The following is an 18,268-nucleotide window of genomic DNA, read 5'->3' on the forward strand; positions in this document are numbered from 1 at the left end:
GAGATATCACAATTCTAGATTTCAAGTTATATTATAAAGCAGTAGTAATTAAAACAGTATGGTACTGGCATAAAAACAGACACACAGATCAATAGAATAGAATAATATAGAAAACCCAGAAATGGACCCACAATTACATGGTCAATCTTTTTTTTTTTTTTTGAAGATTTTATTTATTTATTTGACAGACAGAGAGATCACAAGTAAGCAGAGAGTCAGGCAGAGAGAGAGAGAAGCAGGCTCCCTGCTGAGCAAAGAGCCCGATGCGGGGCTTGATCCCAGGACACTGAGATCACGACCTGAGCCGAAGGCAGCAGCTCAATCCACTGAGCCACCCAGGTGCCCCTACATGGTCAATCTTCAATGAAGGAGGAATCAATATGCAATGGGAAAAAGATAAGTTTCTTCAACAAATGGTATTGGGAAAAGTGGACAGCTACATTCAAAATGAAAAAACAAAAAAGTAAAAAACAAAAACCCAAAAATAGGACCACCTTCTTACACCATATAGAAAAATGAATTCAAGATGGATTAAATGGGGAACCTGGAAGGCATGATCAGTTAAGTATCCAACTTTTGATCTCAGCTCAGGTTTTGATCCGAGGGTCATGAGTTCAAGTCCTGCACTGGGCTCCATGCTGGGTGTGGAGCCTACTTAAAAATAAATAAGTAAATAAATAAAACCAAAAACAAACAAAAAAACCCTAGATGGATTAAAGACCTACATAAGAGACCTGAAATAATAATAATCCTAGAATATAACACAGATAGTGATTTCTTCAACATCAGCCATAGCAAATTCTTTCTAGATACATCTCCTGAGGCAAGGGAAATAAAAGCAAAAATAAAGTACTGGGACTTCATCAAAATAAAGATTTTCTTCACTACGGAGGAAAATGAGCAGAACTAAAAGGCAACCTACCAAATGAAGAAGATCTCTGTAAATGACTAATCCAATGATGGGTTAGTATCCAAAATATATAAATAACTGAAATAACCTGGGGTCCCTGGGTGGCTCAGTTAGTTAAGCACCTGACTCTTGATTTCACTCAGGTCATGATCTCAGGGTTGTGAGATTAAACCCAGCATCTGGCTCCATGCTCATAAGGGAGTCTGCTTCTCTCCCTCTCCCCCTGCATGTGTGTGAACACTTTCTCTCTCTTAAAATAAATAAATGAATCTTAAAAAGAAAAAAAAAAAGAAAAAGAACTGATACAACTCAACACCCAAAACCAAGTAATCCATGGGCAGAAAACATGAATAGACATTTCTCCAAAGACGACATACAAATGGCCAACAGACATATGAAAGGAAGTTCAACATCACTGGTCACTGGAGAAATGAAAATCAAATTTACGAGGAGAGTGGGGCACCTAGAAAGCTCAGTTGGTTAAGGGGCCGGTTCTTGATTTCAGCTCTGGTTTTGATCTCAGGGTCTTGGGATCAAGTTGCACTGGGCTCCCTGCTCATCAGGGAATCTGTTTGAGGATTCTCTCTCCCTCTCTCTCTGCCCCTCCCTTGCATATGCACATACACTCTCTAAAATAAATCAATAAATCCTTTTTTTTAAAAAAACAGATTTTATTTATTTGACAGAGAGAGAGACAGCAAGAGAGGGAACACAAGGAAGACCCTGGCATCATGACTTGAGCTGAAGACATATGCTTAAGGACTGATCCACCCAGGTGCCCCTAAATCAAAAAATCTTAAAAAGAAAACAAAACAAAACAAAACCCTAAGAGGAGAAATCACCTTACACCTGTTGGAATAGCTAAAATCAAAAATATAAGAAATAACAGGTGTTGGTGCAGATGTGGACAAAAAGGAACCCTTGTGCACTGTTGGTGGGAATGCAAATTGGTGCGGCTACTGTGGAAAAGTGCGAAGATTCCTTATAAAATTAAAGATAGAACTGCCCTAGGGTCCAGTAATTGCACTACTGAGTTTTTACCCCCCAAATACAAGTACACTAAGTTAAAGGGATACATGCACCCCTATGTTTACTGCAGCATTATTTACAACAGCCAAACTATGGAAGCAGCTCAAGTGCTCTTTGACAGATGAACAGATAAAGATGTTATAGATAATGGAATATTATCTGGCCACAAAAAAGAATAAAATCTTGCCATTTGCAATGATACGCAGGTGCTATACAGCATCATGTTAAATGAAATAGTCAGAGAAAGACAAATATCATACGATTTCACTCAAACAAAAATATCCCTTCCTCATGTCTTGTCACAGCCTAAGTGTTCCTCTGAAAAAAGAACAAACAAAAAAGGAAACTTAAGAAAATTCAGGGTAACAAAATTAAGAAAATAAAGGTAGAAATGGATAAACAAAATCCATTAATAAATGGAAGCACAATAAAACATGAAATCAAGAATTTATTCATTAAGTAAAAACAGATTTTAAAAAATCCTTTAATGGAGACCCAAGCCTCCATTCCCCACAAAATGATCAACAATTAAAGAGCTGTATGTGAAGAAAAACAGTTCTGGGAGAGATCTGGAATCCACTCAAGATACGTGAGTGACACAGAAAACCCTGAGAACTACAAAAGAGAAAGACAACTTCATTCATCTCTATCATTCCACCTACCACAAGGTGACATTGCTCAGAGCCAAGAGGAAACTTCCCAGCTAAAAAGAGTTCCCTTCACCAGGTAACAAGAATGGGATGAGTGACCAGCTTATCTAGCCTTTTGGGGCACTGCAAGAAGGTCCCATTTTAGTTTCACTTTATACTGACAAGCTGAGATGTACAGAGATGGCTAAAAACAAAGAAGAGAAGTGGGACCTACCAGAGCAGCCATGTGGTGGGAGTAATTGTGGTTCACAGTGACCTGCTCTACAAACTCACCTGTGACTGGTGCCCTGCACCACCAGACATGGAATCACAGCATGTTCCACTGCTGTTCCACCCACAAATAAGTCTTCCCTTACTGAAGTCAGTCCAAAACGTCTCGAAGAAGTGATTCTTTTTTCAGGTGTGTAGACACCTATTGAAGGCTACAGGGATCACCAAGAATCAGGAAAAATGTCCCCCTCAGAGAAATATAGTAAACCTTTAGGAACTGGCCAAAAAAATCAGGAACTAAGAACTGCCCAACAAAGAATTCAAAATAATTGCTCTATGGATGCTCTGACAGCCATAAGAGAAGAGAAATAAGCAATTTAGTGTATCAGGAAAACAAAAAGAACAAAATGAGAAGTTCAACAAAGAGAAAACAAAAAGGAACCAAAAAGGTTTTGGTGCTAAAGAATAAAATGAGAGAACTGAAAAATTCAACAGAGAGGGAGCTTCAACAGACTAGACCAAGCAGAAGAAAGAATACGAGGGCTTGAAGACAGACACTGGAAGTTAGCTAACTGGAGAAGAAAGAAAGTTAAAAGAATGAAGGCAGCCTATGGAACTTTTGGGATACCAAATAGAAATAATGTATGCATCATTATAGTCTTAGAAGGAAAAAGGAGGGAGAAAAGACTTATTTAAAGAAGTAATGGCTAGAGGACTTCTGGGAAGATGGTGGAGTCAGACAAGCTCACCTCATCTCATGCACACAACTGGATAATACATCAGTGTAAATAATCCAGAAAATGAACCAAAGACTAGCAGAACAGACTCTCCACAGTTAAATGTAGAGAACAGGTGACATCAAAGTGTGTAGAAAGAGTGGAGATGCAGTCAAAGCCACATGGCTTCTGTGGAAAGGAGGGATGCCATGGGCACAGAGAAGGGAGAGAGACTGACACTCACTCCAGGCACAGGGAACCTCTACTAGGAAGATGAATCTCTGTAACACTTTGCTTTGAAAACCAGAGGGGACTAATTTTGCAAGTTCTTTGTTTTTTTTTTTGTTTTTATTTTTTTTAAAGATTTTATTTATTTGACAGACAGAGATCACAAGTAGGCAGAGAGGCAGGCAGAAAGAGAGAGAGGAGGAAGCAGGCTCCCCATGGAGGAGAGAGCCTGATGTGGGGCTCGATCCCAGGACCCTGGGATCAATTTTTTTTTCCAAGTTCTTACAATCAGTGGGCTTAACATCTGGAACTTTATTATTTTTTTTTTTATTTTTTAAAGATTTTATTTATTTATTTGACAGACAGAGATCAGTAGGCTGAGAGGCAGGCAGAGAGAGAGGAGGAAGCAGGCTCCCTGCTGAGCAGAGAGCCCCATGCAGGGCTCAATCCCAGGACTCTGGGATCATGACCTGAGCCGAAGGCAGAGGCCTTAACCCACTGAGCCACCCAGGCGCCCCAACGTCTGGAACTTTAAAAATCAGTGGGCTTGGCTGTCTGAGAGCTGGAGGTCAATAGGAACCGGAGTCCCTACCCTTAAAGAAACAGCACAATAAATAGCCCTGTGTGGAGAAAAAGCCCAGAAACAGCAGTTGGAAAAATGCCCAGAGTATATAGGAAGGGGATTTACTTACTAGTCTCAGAGTATGTGTTGGAGGACTAGGGATTTTTGGAGCGGAGGGATCTTTAGGAGACTTTTCCAGGACAAAGGAGGTGGCAAGTATCATTTACCTCCCCCACACTCCTAGCCTAGACACATAGACAACTATGGGAATCAGTGCAGTGCTAATACTGTCCACTTAGCTTGCTAACAGTGCATCCCCCTCCTTCTACAGACCTACCCCCTCTGACCCAGCAGGTCCCCTCCTGAGCAGACCAGTGTAGACCTTGCTGGCACTATGCCCCACCACCTCTTTCTCCTGAGGACTGGTCCCCTCCAGCTCTGTGGCAGTTTTCTAAAGTGGCTCCAGGTATCTTCCCACAACAGACCTTCGCAAACCTTGCTAATGCTATGCCCTTGCCCCTGTATTCTCCTGAAGACTGAGCCTCCTCCAAAATGCCCTTGGCTAGGGCCCATCTGAAGCAAAGCCATAAGCCTGGCAGTGTGCAAGCAGCCCTGACAGATACCAGCATCACTCCAAAGTGACTTTTGTCCTAGGGTAAGGGAAAGATAAACCAGACACATCAGTCCTACTGCAGCCCTAGCAGTGGGCTGGGGGCAGACATTGGGTTTGGCTACAGGCCCTGCCCATCAATGAAAATTTTTCAGGCAACAACACAGGGAAGGTGCTCTGTATTTTGCTGCTACTGCATCTCTGGCAAACATCTGGTCTGACTCAAATCAAGCCTAGGCAGCCCCCAACTGATCCACTTATAACACATAAACAAAACCCTGCCCCCAAAGGCAAAGAGAGCCATTGCAGATGACTGGTCTGAAGGCAAACACTGCTCAGCCACAGCAGTAGGATGCATACAACACACTTAAGAGACCCCCTTGAAGTGCCAAGTGAACAGGGGGACACTGCACGGCAGGGCACTACGGAACCTCTTCTTAAGTCCATTACTTTCAAGAGCAGGAGACGTGGCTGACTTACCTAATGTATAGAAATAGACATAAAGGAAAAAAGAAAAAAAGCCAGACACAGAGAGAGCAAATGAACAGACAGATGACTATATCCCAAATGAAAAGACAGGACAAAATCATAGCAAGAGAGCTAAACAAAACAGATAACATGCCTGACAGAGAACTTAAAAGTCATCATCAGGGATGCCTGGGTGGCTCAGTTGGTTGGACGACTGCCTTCGGCTCAGGTCATGATCTCAGAGTCCTGGGATCTCAGGCTTCCGACCTCTCTCTGCGTGCCTTTCTGCCTGCTTGCAATCTCTCTCTCTCTCTGTGTCAAATAAATAAATAAATAAATAAAATCTTTAAAAAACAAAAAAGAAGAAGAAATGTTAAGGGGGCAGGGGGAATGTATACCTGGCTGGCTCAGTTGGTAGAGCATGCAACTCTTGATCTTGGGGGTCATGAATTTGAGCCCCATGGTGGATGTGAAGACTACTTAAAAGAAAAAGAGAAAGAAAAAAAAGAAATGTTAACAGGAACTTCTTAGGAAGGGAAAGACTGTAAGTAGAAGTAAAAAAAGGAGAATGCACAAAAGCAGTAAGATTAAGTATATCTATATAAAGCAGGCAAGGGCTTACAAAATAAAAGTAGTAAAGTATGAAACCATATATCTTAAATGTAAGGATGGGAGAGGAATAAATGAATTAAGTCAGTTAGAAAAAAACAAATACCAAATGGTTTCACTCATATGTGAAATTTAAGAAACAAAACAAATGAATAAAAGAGATAAAGAAGCAAAGAAAAAAAAAAAAGACTCTTAACTATAGAGGACAAATTGATGGTTTCCAGAGAAGAGATGTGTAGGGGGATGGGTGAAATAGGTGAAGGAGATTAAGAACACACTTACAATGATGAACACTGAATAATGTACAGAATTACTGAATCACTATACTGTAAACCTGAAACTAATACAACTCTGTATGTAACTATACTGAAATAAAAAAAAAAAAAAAGGGAGGGGCGCCTGGGTGGCTCAGTGGTTTAAGCCTCTGCCTTCAGCTCAGGTCATGATCTCAGGGTCCTGGGATCAAGCCCCACATCGGGTTCTCTGCTCAGCGGGGAGCCTGCTTCCCCCTCTCTCTCTGCCTGCCTCTCTGCCTACTTGTGATCTCTAACAAATAAATAAATAAAAATCTTAAAAAAAAAAAAAAAAAGAAGGGATATTACTGAAATAAATATATAAAGAAATAATGTGTGAAAACTCCCCAAATGTGGGGAAAGCTCTGTACATCCAAGTTAAAGCTAACAGGCCACCTAAAACTTTTAATACAAAAAGATCTTCTCTTTTAATACAAAAAGACCTGTGTAAAAAAAATAAAGAAAGAAGTTTAAAAACAGCAAGAGAAAAATAATTTCTCTCATACAAGGGAATTCCATAAAGCTATCAGATCTCAGCAGAAACTTTGTAAGCCAGGAGAGAAAGGATGATATATTCAAAGTGTTAAAAGAAATAAACTGGAAAACAAGAACACTTTTTTTCCTCCCTCAGAAATAAAGGTGAGATAAATACTTACGTTAAATAAAGAAAAAAAAAAAAAGCTCGGAATTTTTATCACCACTAAGCTGTCTTACAAAAAATGTTGTAAGTAGTTCTTTAAGCTGAAATGCAAGGTTGCGCATTATTAACATGAAAATATATGTATATGTGCTGCCGAAGCGAGCACAACATGAAAATATATGAAAACATACAAGATAATGGTAAAAGTAAGCATATAGTTAGATTCAGAATACTCTAACACTATAATATGGTGGTGTGTTAAACTTAACTCTAGTATAAGTGTTAAAGGACAAATGCAATAAAAAAATAGCTACAGTGAAAACAATTTTTTAATGGATAAACAATATATAAAGACATAAATTTGGACATTGAAAACCATAAAAAGGTAGGGGTGAATAAAAGGATACTTTTTGTATGTGATCGAAGTTTTTATCAGTGTCAACTATAGTATGTATAAAATCTTTTATGTAACCATCATGGTTATCACAAAGCAAAAGCTGTATTACTATGGAAAGCCATCAATTCACAAAGAAAAGGAGCAAGAGAGGAAAAAAAAAGGACAAAGGGAACAAAATAGTCAAAAAGCAATTATACACTGAATTCTCCAATCAAAAGATATAGAATGCTTAGATAGATTAAAAACAAACAAACAAAAAACCAATAAAAAGCAAGAACCAACCAGATGCTGCCTATAAGAGATTTGTATCTGATTTAAGGACACACACAGGCTCAAAGTGAAGGGGTAGAAAAAAGTATTCCATGAGAGTGAAAACCGAAAAAAAGTAGGTAGCTACAGTTACATTAGACAAAGTAGACTCTAAGCCAAAAATGGTAACAAGAGACAATTTAAAAAGTCATTATATCATGAAAAGGAAGCCACTTTATCAAGAAGATATAACAGTTAAAAATATGTATGCACCCAAAACTGGAGCACCCACATAAATCAAGCAAATGCTAATAGATCTGAAGGGAAAAACTGACTCCAATACAATAAACACGGAAGTACAATATGACACTTACAGCAATGAATAGATCCTGGATACAGAAAATCAGCATGGAAACATTACACCTAAACCATACTTTATAGATCAAATGGATCTAACGTCCTATAAAGAACATTCTATTCAACAACAGAACACACATTCTTCTCAAACACAGAACATTCTCTAGGACAGATCATATGATACGTCATAAAACAAATTTTAGCAAATTTAAGAAATCTGAAATCCTATGAAGTATCTTCTCTGACCAAACGGTAAGAAACTATACACTGACAGGAGGAAAACTAGAAAATTCACAAATATGTAGAAATAAACAAACTCTTCAACAGCTAATGAGTCAAAGAACAAAATGGAAATTAAAAAAAAATGCTGAAACAAAAATGGAAAACAATATATCAAAACCTACAGGATGTTGCAAAGGTGGTTCTAAGAAAGATGTTTATACAGTAAATGCCTACATTAAGATAAAAGAAACATCTCAAACAATTTAACTTTACATTCAAGGAACTAGAAAAAAGAATAAATAAGAGATCACAGCAGAAACAGAGACCAAAATAGAAAAGATTAAGAAACCTGAGAGAGTGTTCATTGAAAAGAACAAAACTTTACTAGACTAAGAAAAAGAAAAGGATTCAAATCAGAAATGAAAGAGGAAGCATTACAACTGAACTAGAAACTATCATAGAAACAACCATGAACAACTGCACACCAACAAACTGGATAACCTAGAAGAAATGGGTACATTTCTAGAAACATATCACCTACCAAGACTGAATCATGATGAAATTAAAAATCTGAATAGACCAGTATGTAAGGGTATTATTTTTAAAAAAGATTTTATTTATTTATTTGACAGAGAAATCATAGGGAGGCAGAGAGGCAAGCAGAGAGAGAGAGAAGGGGAAGCAGGCTCCCCACTGAGCAGAGAGCCTGATGCGGGGCTCGATCCCAGGACCCTGGGATATTAAACAAGTAATCAAAAACTTGCCAACACAAAGAGCCCAAGACCAGATTCAATGGTGAAATCTACCAAACATTTAAAGAATAATTAACACCAATTCCCCTCAAACTCTTCCAAAATACCGAGGAGAAGAGAACATTCCCAAATTCATTATAGGAATCATACATAACCCTGATTATCAAAGCCACAGAAGGACACTAAAAGAAAGTTACAGACCAATATCCCTGATGAATATAGATGCGAAATTTTTCAACAAAATATTTGCAAGCTGAATTCAACAATATATTAAAAGAATCATATACCATGACCAAGTGGGATTTATCCCCAGGACGCAAGGATGGTTCAATATCCAAATGAATTGTAATATATCACATTAATAGAGTAAAAGACAAAAGTCATATGATCATTTCGAAAGGCAGGAAAATGGTTTGACAAAATACATCTTTTCAGGATAAAAACATTCAACAAACTGAATATAAAGGAAATGTATTTCAAAATCACAAAGGCCATATATGACAAACCCACAGCCAACATCATACTGAATGGTGAAAGACTTAACTTTTCCTTTAATTAAGATCAAGAACAAGATAAGGATACCCAGCCTTATCACCCTTTTCAACATAGTACCAGAAGTCCTAGCCAGAGCATTCAAGCGAGAAGAAATACATAAATAAAAGGCATCCAAAGTACAATGGAAGAAGTAAAACTGGCTCTACTTATATATGATTTCACCTTAGACACAGAAAATCCTAAAGATTCTACCGAAAACAGTTAGAACTAATCAACGACTTCAGTAAAGTTGAACGATACAAAATCAACACCCAGAAATCAGTTGTTTGTATACATTAACAATAAAGCATCTAAAAAAATCCTATTTACCACAGTAAATAATACTGAGTGATAGATTTAACTGAGGTAGAAGAACTGTGCACTGAAAAGGACAAGACACTGATGAAAAAAACTGAAGACACAAATGTAAAGATATCAAACATTTGTGGAATGAATATTGTTAAATGTCTGTACTGCTCAAAGCCATTAATAGATTCAGTGGCTATCTGATCAAAATCCCAATGGCATTTTTCAAAGAAACAGAAAAAAAAAATCCTGAATTTGTATGGAGCCATAAAAGACCCTGAGTCGCCAAAGCAGTCCTGAAAAGGAAGATCAAAGCTGGAAGTACCTCATTTACTGATTTCACACTAAAGTATCAAACTATAGTGATCAAAACATTGATTTCCGGAATCTTAAAGGGATACCTGCATTCCCACAATCACTGCAGCATTATTCCTAGTAGCCAAGATATAGAACAGCCAAACTGTACATCAAATTATGAACTGATGAAGAAGATGTTGCATACAGGTACACTGTATTTTTTTAAAAGTTTACAAGACATTTTGCTTTTATGAAAGACCTACATTAGCAACTGTTTTTGTTAAGCAAAATAAATCTGAAGAGGATTTTTACTTTTACAAGAAAAGGCAAAACGTGAAAGTAGTATTCAGCATTTATTTGACAGCAAGCCCTCACAGAGGTGGCATGTACCCAAGCAGCCAAGAGTGTCACTGCTAAGCTCTCCTGAGAACTACACTTTGGATCTCAGCATCAAGCTCCTTGCCATAGCTTTGAACTGTGCCTGTGGGCATTTGTGCTTTACCTCGATTTATTCTGGGCAGCCTTCTTTGCAAGATCTGTGTGTTTTAGGTATCAAAAAAGCCAAGAGGTCACTTATTGAGTCTGGGAATGCTCAAAAAATCTTCCATATAAATGAATGGTAACTGCTTTTTTGATTTATGCCATTTGAGTTTACAGAAGATTTCACAGGAAGGCTCTATTTTTGGATAGTGGACAAAACCTTTATATATACAATGGAATATTATTTAGCAACGAGAAAGGAGGTCATCTACCATTTGTTACAACATGGTTGGATCCTTAGGGCATTATGCTAACTGAAGTTGAGTTAAACAAAGAAAGGTAAATATGGTATCAGTTATATGTGGTCTAAAACATCCAAACTCATAGAAATAGAGTACTTGTGGTGGTTACTAGGGTGTGGGGGGCTGGGGAAATAGGGAGACTGGTCAAAGGGTACAAACTTCCAACAAGATGATTAACAATTTGGGGTATCTAATGTATAATATGATTATAGTTAATAAAACTGTATTATATACTTTTAAAGTTGCTAAGTGACTAGATCTTAAATGCTCTCACCATTAAAAAAAATAGTAATTATGTGACATGATGGAGGTTTTAGCTAACACTATTATGGTAATCATTTTATAATACATGAGTGTATCAAATCAACACATTGTATATCTTAAACTTACATAGTGTTACAAGTCAATTATGTCTCAATAAAGCCAGAAAAAATTATTTAACAAATATCACAAAAGAAGAAAAATTAAAAATTTAAAAGGAGGCATTAACATCTGAAAAACTTAAATTATAAAGAAAATTCAATGTTTATATTTTAATATATGTATATATTTTAATATTTAAAACTTTGATGAAATACAAGATTTAGGAAAAATATAAATTATCAAAACTGACTAGCATTCAAGAATAAGTAGCTGAAAGTGAAATAAGTTAATCAGAGAAAGATAATTATCATATGATTTCACTGATAGGTGGAATTTGAGATACAAGACAGAGCATTATAGGGGAAGGGAGGGAAAAATGAAACAAGATGAAACCAGAGAGGGGGACAAACCATAAGAGACTCTTAATCTCAGGAAACATACTGAAGATTGCTGGAGGGGAGGGAGGTGGGAGGGATGGGGTGTTGGGGTGATGGACACTGGGGAAGGTATGTGCTATACTGAGTGCTGTGAATTGTGTAAGACTGATGAATCACAGACCTGTACCCCTGAACTTAGTAATACATCATTTGTTAATTTAACAACAACAAAAAAAGAATAAGTAGCTGAAGCTGCAATGTGTTTAGTTACTGGGTGCTTAGGTGTTCTAGGTACCAACTACATACATGGTACTGTGTTGACTTGTCTTTTCTAATTTATTCTTCACCATAAATTAGAAAATGGAACTATTATTATGCCATTTTACAAATGAAAAAATTGAAGCTCAGGTAGATTAGGCCATTTGCCCACAGTCATGTAGATAGTAAGCACGAATCTAAAAAGTTATCAAAAATTAAAGAAGGGAAAGTTTCTGGAAAAAGAAAAGTTACTAGAAAGTTACAGGGGGAAGAAAACCATAAAAAGAAATTAGAGATGCCTGGGTGGCTCAGTAAGTTAAAGCCTCTGCCTTCAGCTCAGGTCACGATCCCAGGGTCCTGGGCTCAAGCCCCACATCAGGCTCTCTGCTCATGGGAAGCCTGCTTCCTACTCCCTTTCTCTCTCTCTCTGCCTGCTTTCGATCTCTGTCTCTGCCGAATAAATAAAATTAAAAAAAAAAAAAAAAAAGGAAAACTACCTAATTCACTTTATCTAGCATAAATTGGATACAAAAATCTGATAAAGATTTGATAAAGATAAAGATATTTAACAAACAAAAGCAAAACTGAACTACAGACCACCATTCCCAATGTTTTCTACATCAAAGCTATCATTACTGAAATTTACCCAATTTTTTTATTAATAACCCTTGAAAAATCTAGAAATAAAGCATACTTCTTCAACATAATAAGGATTACCTATCTTAAGCCAATAGTGAATATAATCCTTAATATAAATTTTAGAGACATTTGCACTCAAATCAGAAACAAAACATACACGCCCCTTTCAACCCTATACCATCGGGTATGAAAATCTAACTAAAATAAATAGAACATGAAATACACGGGAAATATAATCAACAGAAAAAAGACCACAAAATATCTGCAGACAAATTTCTGCATGAAAAACCCAAGACTCGGGGTGCCTAGGTGGCTCAGTGGCTTAAGCCTCTGCCTTCAGCTCTGGTCATGATCTCAGGGTTCCGGGATGGAGCCCCGCTCTCCGCTCAGCGGAGAGCCTGCTTCCCCCTTCTCTCTCTGTCTGCCTCTTTGCCTGCTTGTGATCTCTGTCTATCAAGTACATAGATAAAATCTTTAAAAAAATAAAAAATAAACTTAAAAAAAAAAAAGAAAAGCCCAAGACTCAAAATAATAAATTTTATAAATAATACAATAATTCAGCAATACAACTTGATTCAAACTTTTTGAGACCATAACTCCTGGTTAAAGAAACAGTAGAAAACATGGATTTAATTCACAATTTAAAAGAAGCAAATCATGTAAAAATATGTGTAATTAAATTTACTAAGCACTTATTATGTGCCAGGTACTGTTTTTAATTTTGGGGTACAGAAGTGAACCAACTAGACTAAGTTGCCTACATTCAAGAAATGCAAGGATGAAGCTTAACAGAGAGGCAGTTACAAAGGTTGTGTAGAGAGTCATACATGATGACTTGAATAAAAAGAGAGAGAAACAACATTTTTGGATGAAAATATGAAATACTGAAAACATCAATTTTTACCAAATTCAACAACTAAAACAGAATTTCAATCATTTTGATTAAAATCACATTATAGTTGTTGAACACTTGCAAAGTCATTTAATTTACTTGGGGAAAAAAATGAAAAGAAAAACAAACAGAAAGGAACTACTTAAGAAAATTTTGAAACAAACAAACAAACAAACAAAAACCAGGACATACCACCAGACAGTCAAACATTATCATATAAAACTGTATAATTAAATCATAATAATTAAGTCTTTATGGTACTGTCACAAAAACAGATAGGCTAATAATGGAACAGAATAGTTAGCTAGAGCGGCACCTGTGTGGCTCAGGTCATGGTCTTAGGGTCCTGGGATCAAGCCCCACATCGGGTTCTCTGCTCAGTGGGGAGCCTACTCCCCCGTTCTCTGCCTATTTGTGATTTCTGTTAAATAAATAAATAAAATCTTAAAAAAAAAAAAAAGAATAGTTAGCTAGAACAAACTGGCAAATTCAAGAATTAAACCTGAGATTAAAAAAAAAAAGTGTCACTTAAAAATCTCATCTCATACGATGCATCAAAATAATTAGGGATAGATTAAATAGTTACGTGAAAAAGAAGACAGACCATATAAATCAGAAGGAAATACAAGTATATATTTGACTTTTGGATGGAAATTGTATCAGTAAGATAACAGATCACAAAAGAAAAAAGTTGGTCTAGTTAAGCCTGACAAAACTGTGCACATCAAAAACCATTGTAAGCACAGTTAAAAATCAAACTAAAACGTGGAAAGTCCACCATAAATACAACTAAACAATGGTTTGCATCTGTACTATAAAAGGAGCTTGTAGAAATAAGGAAAAGACTAATAGTTCAATAGAAAAACTTGCAAAGACTATTGACAATTTATAGAAGAATACAAAACACTGATAAATATATGAAAAAAAACCCAGTAAATAAATCTAAAGGTTTTTTTGCTGAATTAGAAAATATTATATGCCCCTGATGAATCACTAAATTCTACCTCTGAAACTGATAATACACTGTGTTAATTAAACAGAATTCAAATAAGAAATTTTTTAAAAAAGAAAATATTTAAAAGCTCAGGAATAATTATTGCTGAGAAGGTCCAAAGGGACAGAAACTTTCAGAAACTGCTGATGGGAGTACAGATTGGTATGCTCTTTTTGGAAAGTAATTGGGCACTGTATATCAAGATTTTCAATATGTTCATAACCATTAAACAGGTATTCCATTTCTAGAAATAATCAGAAATGGTTACAGAGTGATATATCAATGTAATAGTCAAAATGTTATAAAATCCAAAAGTGCAGAAATAACCTAACTGCCCAACAGCAAGGGAATGGCTGAGTAAAATCAAAGTACATCTAAATGATTAAATATTATATAGCAATTAAAAATAACACAAAATTCTAATAAAGTACAAAAATATTAACATAATCCTAAATAGGGAAAAAGAAAAAACTAGGGAAAATATTTAAAAATGTTACTATTATCTCTTGGTAACTGAGTTATTCTTATGTTTTTCTTCAATTCCAAAAATTTTCTATAATAAAAATATAATATTTTTATTATATTTTAATATAAAAATATTTTTAGGGGGGAACCTTTAAAAATTAGGTTTCTCTACTTAGGAAGTCAGACATAATCCATCACATGTGAAACTAGCTGACCAGGACAAAATTTAACAAGAATGGTTTTATAGTATATTTATCACATAGAAAACAAAATACCTGAATTTTAAGAAATCTTAGCTTTAAGTATAGGAGATGTTGGTATAGTAGGGCCATTTTCCTACTGTAAGTCGCTTAAAAAACATCTCTTAGTAATGCAGCCTATTATTTCTGCAATTTCCACATCAAAGTCAGCATGGCTTATCATGATGCCTGGCAATCTGCTGCACTAAATGCATTTTTTCTAGTATTACATTAAGTAACAAATACAACCTAAACTATCATAATGATCGTAACATTCTGACAGCAGTTTTAATCTATACTATGGTATGTTATCCCTGAAGAATTAATTCTTATTAGAACATAAAGATCTTTCCTTACTTAGGATGGGGTTATGCCCGAATAAACCCACTATAAATTGAAAATATCCTAAGGTGAAAATGCATTTAGTACACTTAACCTAGTTAACATCATAACTTAGCCTAGCCTACCTTAAATAAGCTGAGTACACGTATATTAGGCTACATTGGGCAAAATCATCTGATACAAAGCCCATTTTATATTTATATAAAATACTATCTCCTGTAATTTATGGAATAGTATACTGACAGTGAAAAACAAAATGGTTTGAAGTATACTGGCTGTTTACCCTCATGGTCACGCTGCTGCCTGGGAGTGTATGAGAGAGAAATGTATAGGAGTGTATCGCTAGGCAGGGGGAAAAGATCAAAATTCAAAATCTGAAGTATAGTTTCTACTGAATGCATATCGCTTTTCCATCATCTTAAAGTCAAAAAAATCCCACATCAAACCATTACAAGTTGGAGACTGTCAGTATAAAGCTGGCCAAAACCTCCATTATCCTATCTTATGAAAAAATATGATCTTTTCATTAATGTACAGTTTTTTGTTTTTTTTTTTTTTAAAGATTTTATTTATTTATTTGAGAGAGAGAGAGACAGTGAGAGAGACCACGAGCAAGGAGAAGGTCAGAGAGCGAAGCAGACTCCCCATGGAACTGGGAGCCCGATGCGGGACTCGATCCCGGGACTCCAGGATCACGCCCTGAGCCGAAGGCAGTCGTCCAACCAACTGAGCCACCCAGGCGTCCCTCATTAATGTACAGTTTTAAGAGTAAATAATTTCACTGTGAAGTATCCACAGAGTAGTCATTTTACATTACCAATTCAAAGCATTAATGTTTTTGGAGAAAAACTGCTAACTCATGTACTTCTTCCCCCCCTGAAGATTTATTTTATTAACATTTAAGAAACAATAATTTGTGGAGCTGGGAATGACTTCTTCCTTTTACTGTGTAAATGCTCCAAAGGCAATAACTAATTTAAACATGTAATCTAATAATATAAATCAGGTAATATCCCTACCATGATCTTGTTTAATTGATAAAATTGTTCTGTTTCTTGACTACTGGCTTTATTTTTTTAAAAATTCCATTTATTTATGAGAGAGGAAGAGAGAGAGAGAGAGGGCAAGAGTGGGAGGAAGGGCAGAGGGAGAAGGAGAAGCAGATTGCTTGATAAGTGGGGAGCCCAATGCTGGGCTTGGGGTGTGATCCCAGGACTCTGGGATCATGACGTGAGCTGAGGGCAGACACTTAACCAGATACGTTTGAATACTGGCTTTAAAACTTCAGTGAAGTGTCGTAAAACATTTTTAAGATGGTAACAAAATAAAAGCTTTTTTCTCACTTTTAGACATATACTATGAAGCCTCTATTGAATATGCAGATATTTGTTTGTCCAACAGAATAATCATGCTGAGTGTGAGAATGCACATGTGTACATGGTGTGAGTTAGCATGTGAATATGTGGTCAAAAGAAATGTTATATTTGGTTAGGAATTAGAGAGATCATTAGAGGTTGCACTAAGTAACATACAGAATTGCTGAATCACTGTATTATACACCTGAAACAAATCTAACACTGTATATTAACTATACTGCAACTAAAATAAACAAACAGCATCTCTCCTACCAAAAAAACCCTCATTAACTTACTTTTTAAAATAACCAATACTTTACAGTTTCAAATACTCTAAAATACTGAATTAGAAGAGATAAAATCACTCTAGAAATAAAAGAAATGAGCCACACTTTTAATGAGCACCTTATCCTTGAAATTAGTTACTATGACGTATGGAAGTACTGAGATAGAAAATACAATTTGTAACAGTGGGATTAAGTTTTAGGTACTTACTGAGATTCAACTTGTTGTTTAATTTCTTGCCATTCTCCATATGGGTTTGACTTTTTATGAGCTTTGGATTTTTCTTCATTTGGACCTGATGAATTTTGTTCTTGGGTATTTTTTTCTTTTTGTGTTTCTGGTTCAGTTCCTTTATCACTATTTTTATTTTTTTCCTGAAATGTCAAAGTCAAGAAATAACATACTTCAAGCAAAACTATAGTGACACAATTTCATTAACATAATCTTACTGATTTATAAATAATAATATACTAACTCAATATTTTTAATTTGCACATTACACAAAAAATACACATAAAAGAATTTTAAATTTTAATGCTTGATTAGGTTTTTTAATATGTCAGATGTTAAGATACAATGGGCCAAGGCTGGTTTTTAAAATAATCTAGTATGATTCAATTAATATTCTACAATTTTTAAAAAATTTTACTTATTTCACAGAGACAGAGAGCATAAGCAGGGGGAACAGAAGGCAGAGGGAGAAGAAGCAGGCTTCCTGCTGAGCAGAAAGCCTGATGCAAGGCTGGATCCTAGGACTCTGGGATCATGACCTGAACTGAAGGCAGACACTTAACTGACTGAGACACCCAGAGGCCCCAGTGTTGTCCAGTTGAGGGCATATACTGGCCTTCTTTAATCCTCTCTTCTCTTTTCTGCCTTTTCTCCTTCATTATATATCCAATAGTGATCTTCCCTTATATTGTGCCTTTTCTGAATTTAATGCCATGTCATTAGACCCTACTACACTATCTACTTAAAGAACTCCCATAATCTATCAGTCTTAACTGAAATCTGTCTTCACATTGAGGTGACTGCTAAAGCCTTAAAGGAATTATAACTGGTACATAACTATGTGAAATGAGAAAAAGACACACCCTTGATTAGAAGGAGATCCCACGGGAGCCCTTGGGTAGGGCTCGTATTTTTATGGCACTCCTTCACCGGGAAAACAAAGCTCAATGATTCAGTTAAACAAATGGACCATACACTAGATTTCACTTTCTCTGCAAGATGCACAA

General features: G+C 36.1%; 1 protein-coding gene across 1 annotated transcript in view; it reads right to left on the reverse strand.

Moving 5' to 3' along the window:
* WBP4 (WW domain binding protein 4) overlaps positions 1-18,268 on the reverse strand; it is a 69,043-nt gene that overhangs the window by 27,020 nt on the left and 23,755 nt on the right. Inside the window, exon 9 of the mRNA XM_044249832.1 lies at positions 17,241-17,404. Within this exon, the coding sequence (XP_044105767.1) occupies positions 17,241-17,404 (164 nt within the window). The remainder of the gene's footprint in view (positions 1-17,240; positions 17,405-18,268) is intronic.

The sequence above is a fragment of the Neovison vison genome, chromosome 5 (assembly GCF_020171115.1).
Source record: "Neovison vison isolate M4711 chromosome 5, ASM_NN_V1, whole genome shotgun sequence".
Taxonomy (NCBI): Eukaryota; Metazoa; Chordata; class Mammalia; order Carnivora; family Mustelidae; genus Neogale; species Neogale vison.